This window comes from Anguilla rostrata, chromosome 4 (assembly GCF_018555375.3).
Source record: "Anguilla rostrata isolate EN2019 chromosome 4, ASM1855537v3, whole genome shotgun sequence".
NCBI lineage: Eukaryota > Metazoa > Chordata > Actinopteri > Anguilliformes > Anguillidae > Anguilla > Anguilla rostrata.
This window is the reverse complement of record NC_057936.1, coordinates 16,555,067-16,579,151: the sequence shown is the minus strand read 5'-3', so window position 1 is coordinate 16,579,151 and position 24,085 is coordinate 16,555,067. Positions and strand designations below refer to the sequence as shown.

Here is a 24,085-nt window from a genome sequence, read left to right as displayed (position 1 = left end):
TCCGAGTGTGAAGAAGGAAAGTAAACCGCAAAATAAGCGCGGTTTTGGATTATTTGTCCCTTCGTTCTGACCCACCTGTCTGAATTTGAGAGGCGTGGAGCGAGGAATCGCCCCGCTGAGACCCCACCTCTGCAGCCTCTGCTGAGATCTCCCTCCCTCTCACCCTTTCAGGAGAAGTACGCGGAGGTGGCCTCCGAGCTCATCGTCTACACCTACTTCTTTGCTGCCTCGGAGGATGTCTTGCCGAAGGTGAGGTTAAGCGCTCTGAATTCATTACTTTAGAGTGTGCAGCTGGAGAGTTTTCCCCTAACGCGACCCCGGAGAGGAAAGCAGTGTCTTCATCCTCTTAACATTTCTTTTCATAACTGACTTTCCTCTTCTGGGAAGGGAAAAGAAAACGACAGTTTTGAAAACAACATTTTCGAGTTCAGTTTGACGTTTGGAGTCATTGAGCGGATGGTAAAAAAGACATTAAGGTAGGCTTAATGGCGAACAAATCATTATGGGTTACTGACAAGAATATTGTAAAATCTGTTTATACCCTCCTGGTAATGTAAGTGTCAGTGTTTAGAAGCATTCGTTTAGTTTTTGTGTTCTTTTAGTCGCATAACTGGGCTCAGTTTTTCAAAGGGTAAGAAATCCAGTAATATGCTTTGTCAAGGTCATGTGTCTGTTATTTTTTCCTTTATGAAGTTCTATTCTTTTTTTCTTTCTTTTTACTTTTAACAGCCAAAAATGTCAGAAAAGAATGTATTAACAGCAAGGGTTCTTGGTAATGTAGGCAGAATTTTTCACAAAGTTGAGTACTATTGACTAAGGCAAGCTCTATTGAAAGTGTGTACCTTTGATAAAATAGCGGGTTTCTCCCACAAATATATTAGTTCCTATTTAAGGTCAGGAACTTGCACTTGTTGTAAAAGCTCGCCTGCTGTCATTGATCAATACTTCACCGTACAGGCTATCAGCATGGGCAGAGTCAGGAAAATGCAGCTGAGAATTAGGCGGTTCAAAATGAAACATTGTGGTATGTGATATTATCGCTGATTCATTTAAAGGTCATTGATAAGGACTCACTGTATAGCATCTAAAATGTCATCAGCAGTGGAAGGAGCTGAATGCTTTATCATCCCCTTCCAATCAGTAACGTGCTCAATTCGTTCTCCGATACCGCGCAGGTAACTCATCTTTTTGGGCCAGAATCGTCTTTTACTGATTGCTTGGGGGGAAAAAAAATAAATGGATGCTCCTTCTCAGACTTGGAACCCGCACAACTTGATTGTGCCCAGACACTGATGGCTGTAATTTTGAACTCGCAGTTCAGTCAGCCGCAGTCTGATTGAACTACTGTAAGTCCAGTGATTGCGCGATGGTCCAGAATTAACGGAACAGGTCGTAATGATGAGGTTCAAGATGTTCACGCGTGGCAGGAACCCATGGGTTGGGGGGGGGGGGAGGCTGGGGTTTGAAGGGGCTAAGGGGAATGAACCAGAGGCCTCAGCAAGGTGCTCTGCCACTTAAAATTTGCCCCTCTGCCGCTTGTTCCTTTGTCACACCATTTTACTTTCACAGCAGTATTGTCTATGACAATAAGTTGCTATACAATAAGTTTAAACAAAAAAGAACAAACAAACAAACAAACAAAAAACACTTGTTTGAGCCTTGTTGGAATTGCCTCAAATGAAGTGTTGTTCTAGCCAACCTCCCAAAGCAGAACATCTGTCTGTTTTTTCTGGACTTTCTAAAAATAGCTGAAGTATTAAGATCACCTCGCCTGAAGTTTTCTGTGGAAGATAATTCAACTTGGATTTTTATTATTTCTCCTGGTGAGCCAGATATCCAATCTGATGTTTTCATATTTTGAAGACATATTTATAGAAGCTTTTTTCCCAGTTTTGAATGGCTAAGTGCATTTTTCTAGGCCCAACCTGCAGCCGCAGCAGGCTCAGTCCTACATTCATTCGGGGGGGGGGGATATTGGATGCTTCCTCTGAAGTGGGAGTCGCCAGCCACCATTTCTCACCCTCCAGCACACCAGCCAATCTGTGCCGTCCCTGTGCCGGCAGAAAGCCAGACCGATGCAGCTGGTTATTGATGGTTCATTTAAGGGCAGAACCAGCAGTGTTTCAGCCGAAAATGTTTCCAGCTTGGTCATTTTGACAAGTTGGCAGGGCAAAGGTTTATTCAAACTAAAGCGTAACATGTATTTATCGAATGATGTATGTGCTTTCAGGAATTTACGATACCTGAGCTTCCAGCAGTTGTCGTCTTCAAGGATGGTACCCACTTTACTTATGATGGTGAGTGAATGGGTTGATTTCATCTCTTACTGTTGGGTAACTTGTGCTGCGGTGATTGCTTGTACTTGGTGGGCTATTCTTTGTGTTAATGGAGTTCTGAAGGCTAAAATATTGTAGGAAGTCTTGCCATAGGCACAGAGTTTATTGTATCCCGGTTGTTTAATTGTGCACATTTATTCCTGGTGTGGTACAGTTGCAGAAAAGAGTGTGCCTGCACATGAATTTGTACTTTTTTGTCCTTTCTATTCTTGTTGATGTTGCTGAAGAATGCTGACACCTCTCAAGAGGCAAAATTGCATTTGTGACCTTTCTGACACTTCAATAAATGACAATCAGTGGAAGAATAAGTCCGTTAAACTTTCTTGCAGGGTTTTCCCAGTTTGGAGAGTCCGCCCTTCATGTTTCCTTATCCGACTTCTTCTCTGTAGAGTGCATTCCGCAAAGTGGACATGTTAATTTAATGACTTGAAGAGCATGTAATTTCTTCTGTCCCTCTTTTGTTGTGTACGTTTCTTTTTTTAACCCCCAAACCAGAATAACAGTTTTCTCTCACGGCTTACCACATGCTGTTTTAGTGTTGTTATCCAGTGCCATGAGTGTGTTTGGAAATGCTTGGCCTGTGGCCTGGGGCCATTGCAGTGGCATCTCTTCATGGATATGTGGGCTGAGCAGCATTGCACGCAGAAGCAATTGTGTTGATGTGGTTTCAGCAGGCTGGCCTTCAGAACATCACATGCTCCAGAGAAGCCATGTCATGATCCCAGCCGTGCTGATGTGGTGGCATTCTTTCCTGAGGTGACTGATTGGTCAAGTTCAGAGTTGGATTCTGTGGTGTTTTTTTGGAGAGCATTTGTGAATGCTCTGACAACAACGTAATGTCCAAACCTTGTGAGTCTATTCACGCAACAGTGGAATTGTCAAGAATTCATCACTAGAACTCCTTAGATTCAGCGCTCATATGTAACCCCAATAAAGACCTGACCTCTGGCTTGACCACACCGGAACACGGGTGCTGTAGTAAGCCTTAGTTACCTACAAACTCTGGTGTGAGGTGCAGAATGATGCATGAAAAATCATGTGAGCAGCAGGCAGTGTCTGTCTGTGTGATGCGGGGATGTAAACCAAACTGCTTCTTTTGTGGGGAAAAAAACCGAAGTACTCTGGTCCTAAAATAGAAGTGACTTCATTATAGCCGGGAATTCACAGGTGAATGACATTCATAGTCGTAGCTTCTTGACATTCTTGGATGGCATGGAAGCATTGATAAAATATAGAAGTTGTTTTTTGTGCAAGCTTGTGATAAGATGTTTTGCTGGAAGGTCAATCCATACCCAGAGGTAATACTTGGATGGCCACGGTTACCAAGAGGAAGTTCCCACAAGCACCTCTACAGTCCCTCAGCACAAGAACCATATACACCAGTTCAGGCATGGATTTGAACTCGTGGATCACCATTAACGGTCCTGGTCTATCACACCGCCCTGTTTGAGCAGCCAAGCAACATAGAATCAACACTCTTTATTCAACAGTACATGTTCGCGAGCAGTAGTCTGGCTGCCTCTAGCGCTCGAGCACCAGCGTGTCCTCCCTCACGTCGTCCTGACCGTCGCCGATCCAGGCCCGTCTGGGAGCCAGGCGATAGCGGAAAAACATGGCGTCCAAGCAGAGTGCCACGGCGAAGGGGCTCCAGTAGTGGGCGTTAGAGAGGCGCGGGGAGCGGCGCAGCGCGCGCAGCACGAACTCCAGGGCGCCGTCCTCCGCCATCCGAGGCGCGGCGGCCTGCTCCACCTGCCCGTTGCTGAACAGGGCCTTGCTCTGCCAGAAGCCCACCAGGGATGGGTCGCGGCAGCAGACCCGCACCACGAACACGGCGCTCACCGCCGAGTCCTCCAGAACCCGGATGCGCAGCGTGTCCCGCCCTCCTGCCGCCGCCATGGCGACCGGGGGGGAGGAGAGTGAGGACGAGGGCTTGTGATTGGAGAATGGGCAGAGTGTAGGGGAGGGCCTGAGCTGGGGCTGATCGCAAGGCAGTTCACTCAAGCGGCAGTGAAGCAAAGCGGGGTAATTTATTTCTCCACTCGCTTGGCACCGCTAGTGTTATGTTGTCCAAGAAGGAATTAACTGCAGAACGCATCTTGTTTATAGCTCTCCTATAATGGAAAACAGAAGAGTGATTGCATAAGTTAAGCTTCTTTAAACAAATGAAACAAGTTTATAATCCAAAAAGTAACAGAATAACATCTCATCTGACCTGGGTCAAATACCTATTTGTTTTGGATTCAAATACTTTTCTGTGCTCTGTTGATTTTGCCTGGTGTAATTGAGCCTGCCAATATGACCAGAAGGCGGGGTTTGCACTTTTTGAAAGTATTTCATTGGTTTCAGTGCACCAGGCAAGATCAGTAAAGCTTAGAAAAGTATTTGAATCCAAAACAAATACGTATTTGACCCAGGTCTGCATCCCATGTACAGTTACTGTAAACAATATTCAAAGGAAGTTGCCTGTCAAATAACAAACGGTGATGTGGACTACGCCTTTAAGAATTTTTGTTCTTTCGTATTGCAGTCCTCAAAGAGCCACTTGATAAATACACGGCCAGGCATGTGTAAAACTAGTTTTACTTTTGAACTTGCAATATACCAACCTAATTTCCAAGTGCCCAACAGCAACAGAGCTGTGTGGGCAAAACTAATTAATAAAAGGCAATTTACAAACAAGTTTTGTTTATGCGATGCAGTATCAAGTCTAACTGGCTGTCACACTGCCCAGAGCATTGCATGATTACTGTACCTGTGTGCAGCTGAAGATGTCGGTTAGCAGAGAGATTGGCCTGTAGTAATCCCAGGGCTGTCTCGTGTCCTGCTCGGAACTGCGAGAGCCACTGAATCAGGCTAAACGTCCGTGGAAAGACGAATACGAGCCTGGCATTTGCATGCGGTATTCGCCCGGAGGGAACAGAGTCATAAAAAGCTCATTAAATGGAGAGGAGAGTGAAAAGGCAGCTTGATATAAGTGCTGAGACTTCCTGTTGCTCCCGTTCCCATAACGCATCTCTGCACTCGGGCCTGAACCCCTTGCTGCCCCAGCAGAGCTCAGGCATTGTAGTAGACACTAGCGTGGCCTAGTGGATGGGGAAGCGGACTCGTAATCGAGATGACGCAGGTTAACATTCCAGGTGGTTCCACAGGTTCAAGTCTTGGGTTGGTACAGTAAACGAATAACACCGCATGCTCCTCTAGTATAGTATCTCATCACTTGACTTTCAGATAATAATACCAAGAATTGCTTTCATATTTGAAACCATTCTTTTACGTTGTATTTGATGACTTTCCTTATTCAGGTTATGCAATTGCCGGTAAGCTTTGAATTTACTTCTTCAGCCTGTTTAATGGCTGTAGTGCTGCGTTCAGTCGTAGAGCCAATATCAGTTTGTGAAATTTATAACTGGTGTTTGCCTTAGTAAAAATAGTGCAGAATATTTTTTGTGAACTCACCTGTAAGTCATGAAAAATATGCAGAACATACGCTCATCTGTCTGATGTACATGGATTAGAAGGTTGTTGTGTTTTCCCATCTTGTATTAAAGCTTTTTTAAATTTAATATTATATACCTGTGAGTCTGGCTTTCTATCGAAATAGAGTAACCCAGCTGGTGTAAATTCAACGTGACACAATCCTGTCAGGCTTTGATTGTTTTTGCAACCCGTTGCAAAAAGATGCAAAGTACATTCCGGCGAAACCTTCTTGGGGATTAAAGTGGTTTGTGAAAATTACGCCGACTTGACCCTTGAATTTCATCTATTGCAGATTTGTAAAAGGTAATGGGTTTCCCAGATTAAAATTCGCATTTGAGAGACTCAAAATGCCTGCTTTCGATTGTGTTCCATTTGCGGCTCACTGCTCCCAGCATGGTGAAAAACAAATGGATAGCAAACATAAAGGGAGGTGTGAATATGGCCTCAGTATATCCTTCGCCATTTTAATCTCCTCACAGGAAACCACTACTTTGAGTTTTTAAACTGATATGTGGTCAGATTATTTGTGATGTGATTTGTGATACTGCGTGTTTTCTAGCGACGGGCTTTTCCACTAGCTTCATGACGTTTAGACTTAAGGTTTGTAAACGGCTAACCGACTAGTCTGAAACTAGAAATGCTCGAGAAAACAGTCAATTGGCAACATTTATAAATCTCTTAGGCCTAGCATGCTCAAAAAAAGATTGCGCAGTATGAGCCATATGAAATACTTAGTCTACTATGCCAGTAAGCAAATATAGGCTTTGCCAGTTTTGTTGGCTCATCTGCTAGTCAATTAATTGTGCGCACATCCCTAGTGTTTTTTGTAGCGGGCGGCAAAAGATGAAGGCTCAAGAAGACTGGCTATATTTTTGATTTTCCGCTCAGTCTTTGTGGATCAAATTCAAAAGATCGGTACTGTCGTTTTGAAGATCACACTGAACTCTGCAACATTGTAAGGACAATAGGCCAGGGGACAGTGAGTCAGCAGTGTGTTGTTAGCTTCTTCAGAAGCTACCTTACCCCTTTGCCCTGAATACTTACGACACTGGGCAATGCGTAACGCGCTCGAATCTCAAACTTCACCCACACAGAGAGAAACGATTCCATCCTGACAAACGGAAGGAAAGCCCTATAAAGGGAGAAATTCCTCTGGCATTGTGGAAATGTGTGGTTATGCACGGGCTTTATTTAAGTCATTTTAGGCATGCTACCTTTTAACGTTGGCTCCTTGAAGGGTATTATTCCTTAAAAGCACAACCAGTAGGGCTGTTGATTGATCAAATGAACTGCAGTACCTGCTGTCGGGAGTTATTTCACCACGGTGGTGTTTGAGTTGGGGACCGAACCCCCCCCCCCCCCGGAACCCGATCAATGTTTCCTTCCACTTTAAATTTCACAAGGTGAATTCAGCGCTCTACTGCTGTGTGACATTTTTGCATCCCGCCCTGCTAAGGCAGAATGTGGAACCGCATGGGGTGGATTAAAAGGTAATAAGATAGCGCCAGGTCTAATTTGGTTTTATGGCATCCACCCCGCTTGCTCACCCAGGTGTCCTGCGCTGTTATTCGCACCTCACCAAAGGAAAGCCTGCAAGCATGAATATACATTGTGAAATATGTTGTAGACATTGAAATCCAGTCTGTTCCTTTTTTTTCTGTTGTAAGGTGTAATTGTTTCCTTCTGCAGAATACAAATGTTATGTCTCCTAGTCACTAGCTCTGTATTGGAAGGCTTTGGGTATAAGTGGAATGTCATGCAGGAGAGTAATTTGACTGGGTAAATGTTCAAGGAGATGTCCTTGTATATTGTATAAGACAATTTTCTGTTCATCATGTTACTAATGGACAAGAAGTAGGCCGACAATGCATGCATACTGTACATACATACAGTACATACATGCACACACACACACACACACACACACACACTCTCTCTCTCACACACACACACACACAGATACAGACACACAAGCACACAGAAAACAGACACACACATTCTGACACACAGCCGCAGGCGCACAGACAAACACACACACGCACATCATTCTAAATCATGAATAGCTGCTTTTGATCGTTTTCCAGTTCCAGCGTACACCGTCTGCTTAGACTCATCACACATTCCGTTCCTGCCATTTTAAATTTAGCTCCCTACTTTTAAGTGGTAGATTTGTCAGCATTATAGCACCATCCTCTCCCATCTTGCTCATTATTTTCAGAGCGCCAGAAGCATTTGGAAGGTCACTACCTTCCTATCTGCTCGGGCCTTGTTTGCTGAGCTCTCTGATTTCAATGTTTCATTGTTTCGCAGAATTACTGTGAATGATATCGCAGCCCGCAGCAAGGCTAAATGAGTTTCGGTAGCTCCTAATTGAACCCCAACGCAGCGAGGAGAGCATTTAGCAGCGCTCAAAATTTGCATATCTCAACCATTAGAAACTGCAGTGGCGGAGGATAACTGAACATAATTGCTCTTAATGTACTTCCTCCAACATAACTTGTTGATTGAACAGAAAGACGTGACTGTTGAGCACACAAGAAGCATCTTTCATCTGCTGTAAAAAAAAATGAATAGATTAAGTCCCATTTTTTCCACTCCTTGCATATAATGGTTTTGCGATCCCTGCATACTCATTTCAGATGAGTGATTAAGCATCATTTTCTGCATATATTGAATTAAAAGTGACTTCCTGGGCTGCTGGGTGGCTCATTCCGTAAAGGCACAGCTCTGTGTTGCACGGATGAGTCCTACGGTCTCAGATCGAATCTGGACTGTGCCAGTGCGCGACTGGTCATTAGCGCCATAGGCCGACGTTAGGCCAATAGGAAGTTGCGTTTCCCGGTGTACGGGAGACTTTAGTTGATTTGTCTGTGTTTCATCGCTCTCTGGCAACCCCTGCTGGCCGGGCGGGTGCCTGTGGGCTGCATGCTGAAGCCGTGTAGGAAACGTTTTCTTTTGTGCGAGCGCGGCTGCGGGCCGTGGTGTGAAAAGAAGCCGTCCGTGACACCGCACGCTTTGCGCAAACGTCTTCACTCTCCCGAACCGGCAGAGGACATGTTCGGCCCCACGTTGGGCAGAAAATTTATGCCTTTTCGCAGGTGTGCTGCAAGGACAACTTAGCTTGATAAACAGTGCCTGCTGAGCAGTTACCAAGAGGCCAGCGCAAACCGGTGATCCTTCTCCAGGTTCTGCCTGCTTAGCAGGTGCACCTCTTCTCTCAAATTAATGCAAGAACATGCCCCCCGCGGGCAGATCGCTGGGCGAGGAAGATGAGGGCTCCAAGACGGGGGGGCATCGTCTGTTTAGCAGAGTCCCCTCCAGGGCTCTCTTTGCGAGTGGGTGGGCCCCTCCCCCCCCCCCCCCCCCACTGCTCGACTCCGGAGGGAGAGGAACGAGCGTTCTCTCCCCGTCTCTGCGCCAAGCTTCTTTCTGACAGCGAGCTCGCCGCAGAGCCGGGGCTGCGGGCTTCGGAGCTGGCGGAGACGGAGAGGACGGAGATCAAACAGCCGGGCGAGCCGGCGGCCTGGTTCCCCGCGCGTTACTCACAGACCGCCGACCGCAGCGCCGCCACATTCCGCGCGAACCCAGTCAGAAGCGGCCCGGCGTTCACATCCATACTCTGTCTTCAGAAATATACGAGTGTGAGAGGGGGTGTTCTGATGTGAAGTTAGGACCTGCATGCCCACCCATTCCAGATACCGGCCTGATCTCCACACCACTTGCATTTAAGATTTTCTGTGTCTCAGGTGGAGTGGTATAGAGGAGTGGTTTCGGTACAGGTGTCGAGCGTTTTTTAAAAAGGCTAATTGAACTTTTTGAAAACTAAACACCTTTTGCTGTTTGTCTCTTGGTGTCAATTAGTCCAGGTAACCTTGAGTGGTTTCGCTAATTCCTCAGCATCTCATGAATTCCGTAGCATACCGAGCTTCGGTTTCACTTAAGTCATATGAGGCCCCCGAAGAATGCTTTTCATAAAGAAAAAAAAGGCTTGTGTGTTTCAAGGCTAGAAAGCATGGTTTTTCATTTTGCTTGTCATGCATAGCCTTAATACCCTGATTTCACTTTCTGACCCCAAAGGAACTATAAACATTTGTATGAATTTCTCTCATCTTTAGCAGCCTGTTCATCCTGTATCGGTGGTTATTCTGGTTCAGTAATTTTTCATGCTTCTCCCAAAGGGAGCCATTTGCGAGGAACTTTTGAATACATTTGTCGGGTTGATATTAATTTGCAGATATTTAAGAGCAAAATATTAAGCTAAGATAAGCTACACATTGAATTGAATGTACATTTTTTAAATTATGCATACATGCTTAGTTGTAGGAATGCCACAACTACACGGGCGGAGTTGTGAAGGCTTTTGACTCCAATATATACACATAAATATTCATAGACATACACACACACATATACATAGATACTTGCAATGGGCATTTTTCGGATTTTCACTTTTTACTGACACTATAAAAAGAAATGCATTTGCATCACATGCCACTTCTTTATTTTGTCTTTCAGAATACCAGGAAGCCTCTCTCTCCACCTGGGTAAATAAGGAGCGCTTCCTCGGCTATCTCCAGATCGATGGGTTCGTTCTGTACGAGCTCGGAGAGACAGGTACAGTGCGGCTCATCAGACTCGAAAAGCACGTGATCTCAGCGCTGCCTTTTAATGGATCAGGCAATGCGGAATCACGAGCAGGGAACTTCTGAGTGACAAGGGCATCAGCAACGAAGGTCGTTTGGAAATTATCATAACTTTGAAAGTGATGAGAAAGCACACCGGTTTTCAGAACATTAATTAATTAGAATTGTAGCCTTATTTCAAATAGGATGCTCTCAGTTTGTGGCTATAATGCTTAAAGATAATAGCCGGTAATAAACCTGGCAGTAATTCAGATCTCAGTAGAGTGTTAATTATCTTTACTGTATTGGCATTCCAAGCAAGCCTTTTTTAAGCGCCCCGCTGTCATTGGCACTGTGCTCACCTCTGAAACAGTCCCGCTACTTTTTCACTCCGTGGTCACCAACTCTGGCTTGCTCGGAAATTAGCCGCAGGAAGACAGGCAATGCGCAGCGCAACGGGCAAACCTGGAGCGCGCGGTCGGCCAGCAGGGGTCGCTGTTGCGCGATGAGACATTATCTCCCCGCCTGGCTCAAACACTACCTCCCTGGGCAACTTTGGTGCCAGTTATGCATTTTTACTTTGGTGATATAGGAGCTAAATAAGGTGTACATCCGTGTTGCATTTGCACACGCTACCAGGTATGTGCCACATCAAGTCTAAGGTTTTACTGTCCAGTAAAGTGCCTTGGTAACCATAGCCACGGCTAGACTGGGAGGAAATTGGTAGGTTTGGGTTGTGGTGCAAATGAACAGTGGAGCCATGCACAATTGCAGTACCTACCTGAGAGCTCTGTAATACTGTGTTTCTCTTGGCACTGAACAGAACTATCATTATAATCATGGAGGCACCACTGCAAACGTGGTTTAAGCAAGCCTGGAAATTTCACATACTCCTACTCTCAGCCTCTTCACAAAAATGGTTTAGCAAAGGACCCAGTCAACCAGAGCCATGGAAACGTGGCTCTGGCTACAGTCTTCCTCTTCCGTGGTAGGCTCAGGGCAGTTTTATGGAAATGATGTCATCGGTTGAGCGCTTTCTTGTTTATCTACGTAATTTTGTAGAGCCTGTGCTTTGATGGTTGTTTTTTTTCCCTACCTTCTAGTTCCTCAATAACATAATGTTGTCTATAATTCTAAATCTCTGTGTGTATAAGTTGTGGCTGAAGGGAAACTGCATGGAACCTTCCAGAGTCCATTTTAATGCACCTGCAGTTTCTGAGCGTCTGTGTTTTAACCAGTTACGGAGAAATTCATAGTCTGCTTCCTGTCACAATGACGGAGCAGAGTGTGCATGAACCATATCTATATTTTCTCTTAGTTATATATTGGAACATATGCTCTACTTCTAATTTATGGCAGAAATAAATTTCTTGGAGTGCATCGCAGCTCACGAGAGGAGGGGAGGTTAGCGTGGCCTAAGAGCAAAATGATGTTAGCGTAAATGAATGTGTACTCGCTGCTCTCGGGATACGTTTAACAAGCAACGCCCTTCTCGCCCTGCTATCACGATCAAAGCGCCGTCGAGCAAAACGAGCCAAACGCATCGAGGCAGGGATGGACATTGCGCAGTCCGTAGCGTTTGAAACGAAGTGTGATATTTCTACCACTAGGAGGCGCAATGTGCCACACAAAGTTTTTTGCACGGGCTGGGAACGTTTAAGATCGCTGCCTGGATCCCAGCCTTAGGCACCCCGAAGAGATTTGGGCAGATTTATTTAAAAGTTATTCTGTCCACATAAGTTTGTTACACAGCGGGCATTTAAACCTCCCAGAGAGTCTGAACTGAATTTGCTGTCTGCTTTTTGCTTTTTTTTTTCCCCCCCCAGAAAACAGCTGATGTAGTTAGAAGGGAAGTGTGATTAATTCATTGTGCCGTAATTCCCCTCTGAGGCTTATTTTCTCTTGATAGGCGACATGCTCCTTGAAGCCATTTATCTCTTTTGCTCTTTCTCTTCTCTCCTTGTGCCAGTTATAAAGGGAAAGGCTTTGTAATGTATTTCCCTTACAACAGGCAAATTGGTGGCAATGGCAGTCGTTGATGAGAAGAACCTGACGGAAGAAAGCATCAGGTACAAAGAACGTTTAAAAAAAAAAAAATCGCAGCTCGTCTCTTAGACAAATTAGAAGCGAGAGTGGCTCGCGGGAAGCGATTGTTCGCGCTTTCAGGACTTCTCACAGCCTGCAGCTGCGGCTCATTTTCAGACTTCGAGAGCCGAGTGATTTACATTGATTGCACAATCTGGTCAACTTCAGTTGAATAATTCAGTCTTTATTTAGGCTCTGGATGTATGCGATGAGTTGTTCTTCCAGGCCTCTGTCCCCTAAGGCTGTGTATTTAACTTATCGCCGATGGTCTCTCCTGTCCCCGAAGGTTAAAGACTCTGGTTCAGAAAGTGGCAGCTGAGTACAGAGACCATTTTAGCAGGTGAGTTAAGGTTTTGCCAATTTTACCACACGCTGTACATTGCAGGTTAATGTTGCTAAACAGTACATGCCACACTGATTTTTACCAGCCACAGTACATTACCGGCTAATGTTGCTGCGTATTTCATGACACACCGGTTTTATCGCACATACAGTAGTACATGGAGGCACTTTATTGCTCAAAATGTAAAGCTGATTTGTGAAAGGATGGGAAAGCTAAATGTTACTGTGTCAAGTTAAAAGGAAACAGAAAATAAATGCTCTAGTATGGGATGGAGGTAATCACTAGGTACCATAAATATTGACATTTAATAACCATATCAGGTATGTGCATCGCACACTATTATAAAACCACCAGAACCCTTCAATGTTGGAAAATTGTTGTGTTTACAATTTTTGTAGATGTATGGTTCACTGGTTAGTGTTTTTTAACATTACTTTCACTCTGGGACACAGTCTCATGGTATCTCTCAAAGCCATCCTGGGTATCGTAGATTTTGATCATCCTTTGTAATTTAGCACTTTTATAAAGTGAGATGGTGATAGGAAGGAGGGAGAGAGAGAGAAAGAGAGGTAATGTAAAGAGAGTAATGACCGCACACAGACAATCCATCTCTCTCTCTCTCTCACACACGCACACACACAAAGCGCGTGCCTCTCAGGGTGACTTTACCAATGAGAGAGCCTCGAGGCCAGCTCTTCATCACTCCTCACCCAGACAACGGCGCGCGTCTATTTAAACAAGCCTTATTAGTCAACAGCGGCACCAGGTCAGCGCTCGCTCTCGGTCTTTATTCCGCGCGTCAGCCCCAGAATGAGGCAGGGTTTAGGAGCCCGGACAATAATGCCTTTTCATTTGAAAAAGCGCCTCGGGCCGTCTCGTAAACTACGCTTGGGCTCACGACGGCACGCGCCGACTTCCGCTGCGGCCAGATAGTCACCGGGCTCGGAGGGGGCTTAATGCGTTCTATATTTACTGAATATAAAATGGCGCGGTCCAAAATCGAATACGTCACGGGCGACTCTGGGATGGGAAAAATGTTCCCGCTTTGATGAATGTTTACCTGCGAGCGCAGCGTCGGCCCTGGAAGGCCTATAATCAAACACCTTCATAACCGCGCAAAGAGCTCAGATAATATCCGAAGCCGCTGAAGTTGATTGCGGCTGACGTTCGTTCGCGCCTTTGACTCCGAGCGGGCGTGGACGGAATGGTAATGCGCGAAGGGGCCTCGCCGGCTCGATCCCGTGCCATCGGAAGACGCCGCTTCTCAGGGACGGTCCCCGGCCCGTTCTCGGTCCTTCGAATTTCCCACAGTGCACCGCGGCTCCTGCTATTCTGCCCCGACACAATGCAATACAATGAGGCTAAAATTGAATTTCTTCTCGGCCTTATCGCGTGGGGAAATCTCCTGGCATTTTTCAGAACGGGAAGAAAAGGAGCGTTTCTGTGAGGGCTGCCAGTAAGCTATGGGAGCTGGAAACACAATGACAGCAACAGCTTTGTCTCAGACACCGAAGGGGGAAAGACGGGGACAATTAAGTAATATTCTTACTTTGAAGTGTGAAGAAAAAGAGGCAGCTGTTACTGCGCCAGCCGAAACCAAAGGATGGTCCGATTGGCAGTTCATCCAGGGCAGACTGCAGAGCCGTCACGACCCTGTCCTGCTTCACTTGCTGGCCCTCTGAATTGCCAAAGCTGAAGTGAACAAGGAACTGCAACACATTCTTGGGTTGTGTACCTGACATTTCACAGAGCTGGATTTTGACAACTCCTTGCACAACGTCAAGTTAGTTTAGCTTGTTTTAGCCTAAGAGATCCAAATACACATAACCAAAAAGGTATTAAACCTAGTTCTCCAAAAGTGCCCTGGGAAAAATGCCTTTGAGTAGTGAAATACTGCCTTGAACTCATGGGAATGTGCAGCAAAAAAGCCTTACAATAGAACCAATTATGTAATTAAAAGTGGAGATCCAACAAGAAACAAATTTCCAGTGCAATGGTTACCTGCTCTGCCTCTTCCTTCTTTGTGAAGCACCATCCAACCCTTTAATATGTTAATTTTGCTGCACATAAATATTGATAGAGATAAAATGACCCAACTGACTGATGAACATCATGTTGTAGTATCTATATCACATGACTTACTGGATCAACATTCTCTTTTAACCTTTTTTAATGATCGTTCCATACTTTACACAGTTGATTAATGGCTTTTATGTGCTTTCATGACTAATTTTTCCATTTGTTTTTTGCATTTGTACCACGGTCATGCCGCATGATGCACTGTCTGAGCTGAGGTTTTGGTTCTGTCTCTCCAGGGATATTCAGTTTGGCCACATAGATGGTAACGACTACATCAACGGCCTCATTATGGGGTGAGTGTGTCCGGATTCTCTCCAGCTGCCATTTGTCTCACCGCTTCCCCTGGCTATAGCATGAACAGCAGTCGCAGAAAACCAAGGTTTGCTTTCTGTTGGCCTTGTGGGGGGGAGAAACAAAACACCATTGGCGCTAACCATTAGGATGCAGTTCTGTAGATTCTCCAGCCAGCTGGACGCCGCCTATGTTTTTGGTAGCCTTGTCGCAGCTAACAGCTGTAGCTTGTGGCGTCTGAAAAGACGAACACACTTGAACTTCATTGCGCGTGTTCTCAAAAAGGGGCTAATGGCCTTGGTGTGAAATCTTCCTGCAGCTTTTGAAATGAACAGGGGAGCCATCTCCCTAATGATCTGCTTATCCAGTGAAAGGCTGGTGTCAGGCTGTTCTGCTTGCACGCATGGCAGCCCCCGTGTTTGGACCCATGCTTTTTAATTAGAAGTGTCCCCGGGCCTTGTAACCTCGCAAGGCGGCAAGAGCGCAACCCTCGGTCCCTGAAGGCAAGCTTGCCTGCGCGTGTGTGTGTGTACGTGTGTGTGTGTGTGTGTGTGTGTGTGTGTGTGTGTGTGAGTGCCTGTGTCTCTGTCTGAATTTGTGTCTCTGTTGTCTGTGTGGGTCTGTGTGCCTGTGTCTGTGTGTCTGAATGTTTGTGTTTGTTGTCTGTGTGTGTGTGTGTGTGTGGCTGTTGTCTGTGTGTGTCAGTGTCTGTGTGCTTGTGTGTCTGTATGTGTGTGTGCGTGTGTGCATATGTGCGTGTGCATGTGTCTCTGTGTCTGTACTGTACCTAGCTAGGATAATTTGATTATGTTAGTGTATCTGGCAGGATTGTTTTTGTATGATTAGGTGTGATTCCAGTGCTAGTTTGTACTTGGTAGGATTCTTGCTTGCTGAACAAGCTTACTCTACAGGGTTGGAGTCCTGATCAATGTGGTCACTTCTGGCACTACGATCCTTACTTCACTCTAGTGTTTCTTTTGCGCCTCTACATCATGAAACCTATGCACTTGTTGTACGTCGCTCTGGATAAGAGCGTCTGCTAAATGCCTATAATGTAATGTAATGTATGTGTGTGTGTGCGTGTGCATGTGTGTGCGTGTGTCTGTGTGTCTGTATGTGTGTGTGCGTGCGCACGTGTGTGCGTGTGTCTGTGTGTCTGTATGTGTGTGTGTGTGTGCATGTGTGTGCGTGTGTCTGTGTGCATGTGATATTTGTGTTGCGGTGTGGGCTTTCTGGACCAGGTCTGGTCAAACTGCTGAGAATAAATTGCCCTCTACAGAGAGCAACTCCATGCTTGTCAGTGTCCTCTGTTAATTCTGTCCCTCGGGAGGTGAAAATAAAACTGAAGCTTTTTTCCTCAACCCATTTTATCATGGAGATTATTCACTCTGTGGTGGGGGCATCTCTGCCTTGTAGCTTGTAGCCTTTTGTATTGTTGAATCTAAAGACAAACCTTAAAAAAAGAGTAACCTAATTCAAAAGCATAAATATCTGTGCATTTAGAACAAGCACACCTCCACTGGGTGTTTTCATTTCCATAGACAATATATCATCACAAACACAATAGTATAAATAGCAAAGGTAAATGTTAACCACGATGAATCTGTGCACAAAATATAGAATGATATGAATAGAATAGCCATTATAACGTGTGTAAAGGGAAAGTGTTACTATTCATTTAATGTAGAAGTAGCAGTTAGCGTGCACAGTCACTTAGACTCATATTTCATAGATTGTAAAATGCAAAGCAAGTTACGAAACATGTTGACATATTTTATTGGGAGCACATTTGCATAGCTAGTAGATTAAAAGAGAACTACATATTTGGCAGGAGTATGAATTTTAATTTTAAAAAAAATAACTCCTGCGGAGCTTTGCATTAAAAATACGTATACTTAGCACAATGCTAAAATGATAATATGAAGGCTTAAAACAATTTATGTACTACAACTATTAATATGTTGTCATTCAAAATATGTTTATGAAGATTGAACTTGTGAACACTAACTGCTGACGTGGTGGATGAAGCCGTTTTAAATCGAAAACATAATCTTGGAACATGGACTTAAATACATCTCCTGCTTTAAAATGGCTCTCATTCTTATTTAAGCTATTCTTTGTTTGGCCAGATATCTTGATGTATATTAACGGCCAAATGGCCCATTATCAGCAGATTGCGGTCTTTGACGGAGCAGTTCGGTGGAACTTACCGGACTCTGTCTGCTAGTTGATAGCAGTAATTTGTAAAGGTCTCCTGAAATGTTAACAGAATGGCGCTTCAATTCCCTGCTCAAATATGACTGCGGAGCACTGTTTGCATAAAGATAGAGGTTATGATCTGAAAGACCATCTTGGTCTGTTCCTCTGGGATGCCTTGAACATCTACTTGCAAGAAAGAAATTGGGTGATGGACTGATTAGATAATTCCCTGAAGTTACTGCTATTGTTCAGTTTGATTGTCGAAACAATATATTAACTACTGCATTAGGTATTCTATAGGCCCTGAGACAAAAATGGATCTGCACGATTTTAGTTAAATGTAATATGATAACTATTGTACTATTGCAGTGGTGATTATATATAATGACCTGACCTTGCAGCAGGGGGAGGGACCTATAGCACCAGGGGTGCTGTTTATTATTTTTTATCCATTTGACGGGCGGCTGTTGTCCGGAGTGAATAACAAGGCTATCTTGAAAAGATAAATGCCTGTATGGTCTTGAGAGCAAATGGAGAATGCAAGGGCGAGGTAGGGTGGGTGATGATGCTGGAGGAGCTGAATGCTACAGGCATTTTAATGCAGTCTGAACAGTTTTAGTTGTCGATGTGGTTGTAAAGCATTCAGTTCTTTAATGATAAAATTGGATGAAATGTTGAATTGATGCAAGCCACCAAACTTAATTGTCAAGAGATGCACAGCCAACAATGCTGTGGCAATCCAGGGCGCCATTGATATTCAGCGATGGGGGAATCCCATCCATATAAATTCATTGCTATCTGGAGTGTCATTGTAATCCATGTCAATTGAATGAAGAGAGGGTTAAGACTCCTCTAATTTTTGCTTTTGTTCCTTCTGATGGAGTTACACAAAGCCAACCTTAATAGCATTGACAAAAATGGTAGAAAACCAGTTTACAAAATAGCTAGAGTCTGTCTGTTTTGTTGAATAATATTGAATAAATACAATAAGTGCAGGTGTAGATTTCATATCTGTGAAAATGCATTTTAGCTTGCTCGCTACCTTGCCTGTTTTACTCATTTCTAACCTATATTCAACTTATGATCAAATTTACCTGCATATGAAAAATCTGTTAAATGAATCCTGGTGATGATTTTATTGAAGTGTGGACTGAAATGACTAGCTGCAGCTTCTGGTTTAACTTCCTACAGCTGGGGAATTGTATGGAAATGGCCATTTTACCTGGCTAACTAAATGGGAAGATTGAAATACTCATTTTTATTGCAAATTCTGAAGAATAGATTTACAACAAATTCACACAAAATTAGCAACACACAATTTAAGTTCAATGAAATTAAATAAACCTGCCAGGTACATTAGATACATTTTTGATGTAATAAAATGCACAAGCTATTGGTATGCTGATTTCGTACATTTTTGCGTACAGTGATGTTTCACTATACGCAATGAATAGCGTTAAGTTATTTACCCTCATCATGTACACAAAAGCGTGATTGCTTGCTCAAAATTCAGTTTTCTTCACATGTATATACCATCTCCATGGTTACCCTGAACAGTCAGTACTGCTTCATTCAATGAATTGGAACCTGGCCTAGGAAAAGTGTCCAGGTAAGTAATTTGGGTGCAGCAGTTCCAAATATATTCTGCCTTTATTGGATCCAACTGAATCCCTAATGACAATTTGTATAATAGATTACATTAATGAAGGAGACTTCACCATTAGGAGAGTGATGAACTGCTATGTGGTGATGAGGCAGGAATAGGTCTATGCAGCTCACAAGTTTCATGTATGTAGGTTCTGCAACATGTCAATGGAAGTGGTAACTTGTGGTCGTGTCTAAGCAGTGCTTGTTTGAAATAATGTCAAATTTTATATTGAATAAAATAAGCAAAATACAAGTACTGTATGGATAACGGGTACATTCTCATTTCCCAGTGAAGTTGCGGTTCCCTCCATCATCATTTTGAACACGTCCAATGAGCAGTATTTCCTGCCCAGCGGACCGGTGGAGACTATGGATCAGCTGCTCCACTTCATCAATAGCGTGCTGGATGGAACCGCTCAGGTCAGAAAGCAGCCTTCTTCTGTATGCAGTTTTTCCACATAAAGTTAAGCTAAGCTTTGACTTCTTGAGGTATTTGCCGATTTGCATGTGTTTAAAAAAAAAAAAAAAAATGAAGGAAACCTTCTGACATGTTTTTGGAGAGTTTGAGAAAGGCCCTTTGTGCTTCTGCAGCAATAGCTAAAATTGAATTCAATGACAGCTGTGCAGTGTTTGTGTATGTGTATGTGTATGTGTGTGCATATGCTCAGTTTACTGTCGGGCAAATCCAAAACATCCAAACCATATTCAAAACAAGCATCCCTCAGATCCAAAGAATTGGTTGTTTTAGCTTTCCAAAAATAAAATGCTCGCACCAAATAAACAATATTGACCATGCTGCGAACGTCACTGCCAGTAAACAGTTTGCCTGTCGGTGTATAAATGGATTTGGGTTTGAGAGCCGTGTCCCCGAGTGAATGGAGAGAGGACGTGGCTTCTTTTCAGAAAAGCTAACCCCGCTTTCTCCTGTTGCGAGCAGGCCCAGGGAGGGGACAGCTTCCTCCAGCGTGTCAAGCGAGTGGCTTACGACGCAAAATCCACAGTGATGGTGAGTGAGCGCTGCGACTTCGAGGCCGCGGCCGTAACCGCCAGCGAGTCGTCTCGGGTCTTCTGTTACTCCTCGTTCATATATAAACGAAAACCGCTGGTTTGGTTCCAGCGTCACAGCTGGTCGCTTTTCATTTGTAAAACTCGCAGTCGGGACGGCGATTCGGAACGGCCGACTTTCAGGGAACGTGATGAAGGGAGGATGCCCCCAGCCGGAGCGGCGCCTTCGCCGTTGTTCTCCGCGACCTTGCGCCGCGGAGCCCGAACTCGCGTCCGACATAACAACGAAGCGGCTACGCTACGTTAGCGCACGAGACTGGTGAAAGTGTTACCCGAGCTGGCCCGTCCTTACCTGATCCCACAAACCAGGCCTGCAATCACCATCATTCTCAGCCGTCGTCTGGAGGGCAGGAGCTATCTCCCCCGCTCCCCCTCATTCTCTGTTCCCTCGCTGACTGCAAATGCAGCCGCGCGGCTGACCGAACTGGCTGCATATTTCAGCGGCTTGCAGTTTGTCGGAGCTGCTCTGTAGCACGTACAACGTGGGTAGCGGGAAGTAACCTCCGGACTCTGATATAATGCATATGCAACAGTGGTGAGGTTACTGTGACCTCATTGAACAGAGGACAGCCTAACATGAATTCTTGCCCAATGGGACAATAACCCCCCCCCCCCCCATTTAAAAAATAAAAAAATCTGTGAAAAACAGTTTGATTATTCTTGATTCTACAAGACGCATGGAGACAAAAGCTGCTTTCTCATTTCTCAAAGCCTCCCGAACACCCAGTGGAATTCTGGAGGAGTCCACGTCACTCCAGCTGAGAGGCTGCTCGCGTCCTCCTTTCACACCCTCCTTAAACACCAGGGAATAAAGCCGCTCTTATTATTCTTCAGGAAAATGCGCTAGACCAAAAATGTTAAAATTCAGTCACACGCGAAAAGGCAGAAAGCATCCGCGCGGTTGCTAGCGTAGTTAGCAACAGCACATTACTGAAGACGCCTGCAAATGTAATCACTGCAAGCGGCGTCAGATGCGTTTGCTTCACGATAAGGAGGTAAACAGGGTCACACATTACCAGCAAAATAGCCCTTTGTGATTGATGCAAGTCTGTCCAAATGCTCCTAGCGAGCCACTAGAGACCACCGTTTCCAGCCAACAAGAAAGGAGCCACAGGAGACCTGGACTAGCCGTATGCTAATTACTTTTTTCTTCTCGCCTACTCCTGCCTTTTATTTCACAGCCGACCATCCATTTCCTAATTCACGAGTGTGAGTTTAGGATAAGGTACAGAGCAGAAAGTTTCAGTGATAAAGGATGAGCTGGTTACAGATGGTGTGAATAAAAACTTGAAATGAATAGAGCAGTGTGAGAGATTTAAGTAAAGGCACCTGGATGGGTAAAATCTTGGGGAAATTACCTTCATTATGAGTTTTGTAAGGAAAAGGGCATTGTCTATATCAAAAAAGAAATCCCTTCCACATAATCACGTGGGCTGCAGTTCCAGAGATGAGTCTGATTGTTGCTCTGTCTGAACGTGATTAGATAAGTCATTCTGATGTATAAATGCAGGTGTGGTAAAAATTCAGTTTTTTTTTTTTTTAACCTGTGCTGTGATTTACTATTTGGACTGACTTGGAAAATGTGCACCTTCGAGACACCCCTTAACAGCAGAATTGCCAACACCTGCCTTTATTTATCATGTCACTATGCAGAAGTGCATGGAAAAAACTAAACTTACGTATCTGATCACATTGCGGCTAGAAAAAGGATTTACATATCGTACATCACACTGCCCAACATTAACTTCACAGGCTGTTGTTGGCTTCTTAAAACATGATGAGAAATTAATATAGTCTATAATAATGAATAAATAAATAAATACTTCTGAAGCAAAGCATCATCAAATAGTGTCTCTACGGGGTGCTTCAGAGCACCACCAGAACTTATGATAACTTTGACAGGAACAAAAAGTGATTGGGGGGCGCAGGCGCCCAGATTGTGTTTACTTTCGGGTTACGGGCGCGCCAGGACCGGAGCGCCCATCGGTCTCCCCTCTCGCCCCCGCAGTCGGTGTTCCAGAGCTCCCCGCTGCTGGGCTGCTTCCTGTTCGGCCTGCCCCTGGGCGTGATCAGCCTCATGTGCTACGGCATCTGCACCGCCGAGACAGACGACGGCGCCGAAGACCTGGAGCCGCTCAAGAGGGAGGGCCTCACCGACGAAGAGGAGGACGACGAAGGCCAGACACGGCCCATGGAGCTCGAAGGCCCGGGGGACGACGCGGAGGGAGAGGAGGAGCAGGAGGAGAAGAGCAGTGCCGAAAAGAAAGTGGATTAACGCAGGAATTTGCTATTAGAACAGGCTTACATTCAGTAACAGTACTTCAAAATATCAGTGCTTTTTCCCCCCTCCCCCTCCTTGTAGTCTGTTCCCCAACACCCCACCCTGCAAAAAACAAGATTTTGTTTGGTTTACCTTTTTAATTGTTACGTTTTCTAAACTTTTATTTTGGAACGGTAATATAATTGGCCAGTCAGGGCTGATCTGGCTCCCACCTCATGGGAGTGTGGAGATCTGAGGGGTGGGAAAGAGGTGATATGAAGCCTCAAAAAAATAAGCAAGATTTGGCTTTAGGAAAGAGTAGGACTCTTTCTGAGGAACTTGTTCCTGGTTGTACTTCACTGTGATCTGTGGGTCTTTGTTGAAATTTCCATTGGAAATCATTGCAGCTAGTGAAGGTCCCAGATCACACAATTTATTCCAAGCAGCGGTGTCTAAGTGCTTCACCTTTGATTAATGAAACTCTTTGTTACAGAATGTCAGATTTTTTTCCATCGGGGTCTTGCTGAGTTGATACTTTTATTGTCCCCATGGAAACTGAAGCATTCTCTGGCGGAGGACGCGGGTTGTGATTACGATATACCGACACCTTGTGAAAACGGTTATTGTGTGAAGGCCAACTTCATCTGTCATCGCTGTTGCCCAGGTCCACACATTGACCATTCTTTTGCATACAATTGTATTTTTATTTATTTTATTATTTTTTATTATTATTTTTGTCAGTTAGGTCTAGTTGAATATTGTGTTAAGTCACCCATGCAGGAACTATGTTCTATTTATTTTCCTTGGAGACCAATCAATCAAACAAATACTTATAAATACAGAGGCGGCCAGTTAGAGTAAGGAAACTGACTTGTTTTATGAGGTTTTAGTACCGTGTCTGCTAATGGTTTCTGCTGTAATGTACAGGGGTTCCAGGTTATGAGGACCAACCCAAGAAGTCTGAGGAAGCTAAACAAATATAAAACAAATGAAGCAACTTTTCCCAGGTTACAAAATGCACTGAATTCCAAGTCCAAGTGGCTGCATACAAGTTTGAGTTCTAGGTTATTTAATAAGTAACTACTTTATAAAAAATGAAAAGGAAAATAGCAAGCACATTGCAATAAATATATTGCACAAATATGTCTTATGGTTGCTGGTTTTCTGAATCTCATTTCATGATCCTTGCATAATGAAGGGTTTTTTGGATTAAGACTGTTAGTCTCTGAACTACCGCATAGTGTTTGCAGTTTCAAAATGATGAATACCGATGTCCAACTGTGAAACCCTTGCATTCTGAACAAGGCAAACCTACTTTTCAGTCTGAAAAAGATTGGCACAGTTTATTCTGGGTTTGAAATAAAGCCTCTTTGCCCTGTTACTTACACCAATTTGTCCAGCAAACAGCAGGCTAATATTTTTCCTCTTGACATCCTCTCCTCAGCATATTTTCACCCTTTCCTTATCTCTCGTTTTTGCTGACTTCTCTCTCTCGCTTTTACTCTCCTACCCTCTCTCTGTCCCTACGGAAAGAAAAAAAAATAGACTTTTCCACTGTAACAAATTTATTGAGCGGTAAGCGTTTTATTTCCTTTCAGTTTATTTGGTTTCACCGTAGGCATGTCAGGTCTTTAGTGTCCAGTGCCTTGAATGTCTCCATCTGACCTTTAGGATTGAAAAA

The 24,085-nt window shown here is 44.4% G+C and overlaps 1 protein-coding gene across 1 annotated transcript in view; it reads left to right on the top strand.

Moving 5' to 3' along the window:
- The window catches only part of LOC135252647 (protein disulfide-isomerase TMX3-like), a 36,076-nt gene extending 12,291 nt beyond the window's left edge, over positions 1–23,785 (top strand). The window contains exons 8-16 of the mRNA XM_064330967.1: positions 172–249; positions 2,231–2,297; positions 10,329–10,427; positions 12,447–12,504; positions 12,807–12,860; positions 15,179–15,235; positions 19,370–19,499; positions 20,017–20,085; positions 22,153–23,785. Coding sequence (XP_064187037.1) covers positions 172–249; positions 2,231–2,297; positions 10,329–10,427; positions 12,447–12,504; positions 12,807–12,860; positions 15,179–15,235; positions 19,370–19,499; positions 20,017–20,085; positions 22,153–22,419 — 879 coding nt within the window. The 3' untranslated portion in view covers positions 22,420–23,785. The remainder of the gene's footprint in view (positions 1–171; positions 250–2,230; positions 2,298–10,328; positions 10,428–12,446; positions 12,505–12,806; positions 12,861–15,178; positions 15,236–19,369; positions 19,500–20,016; positions 20,086–22,152) is intronic.
- Positions 23,786–24,085: the final 300 nt, after the last annotated feature.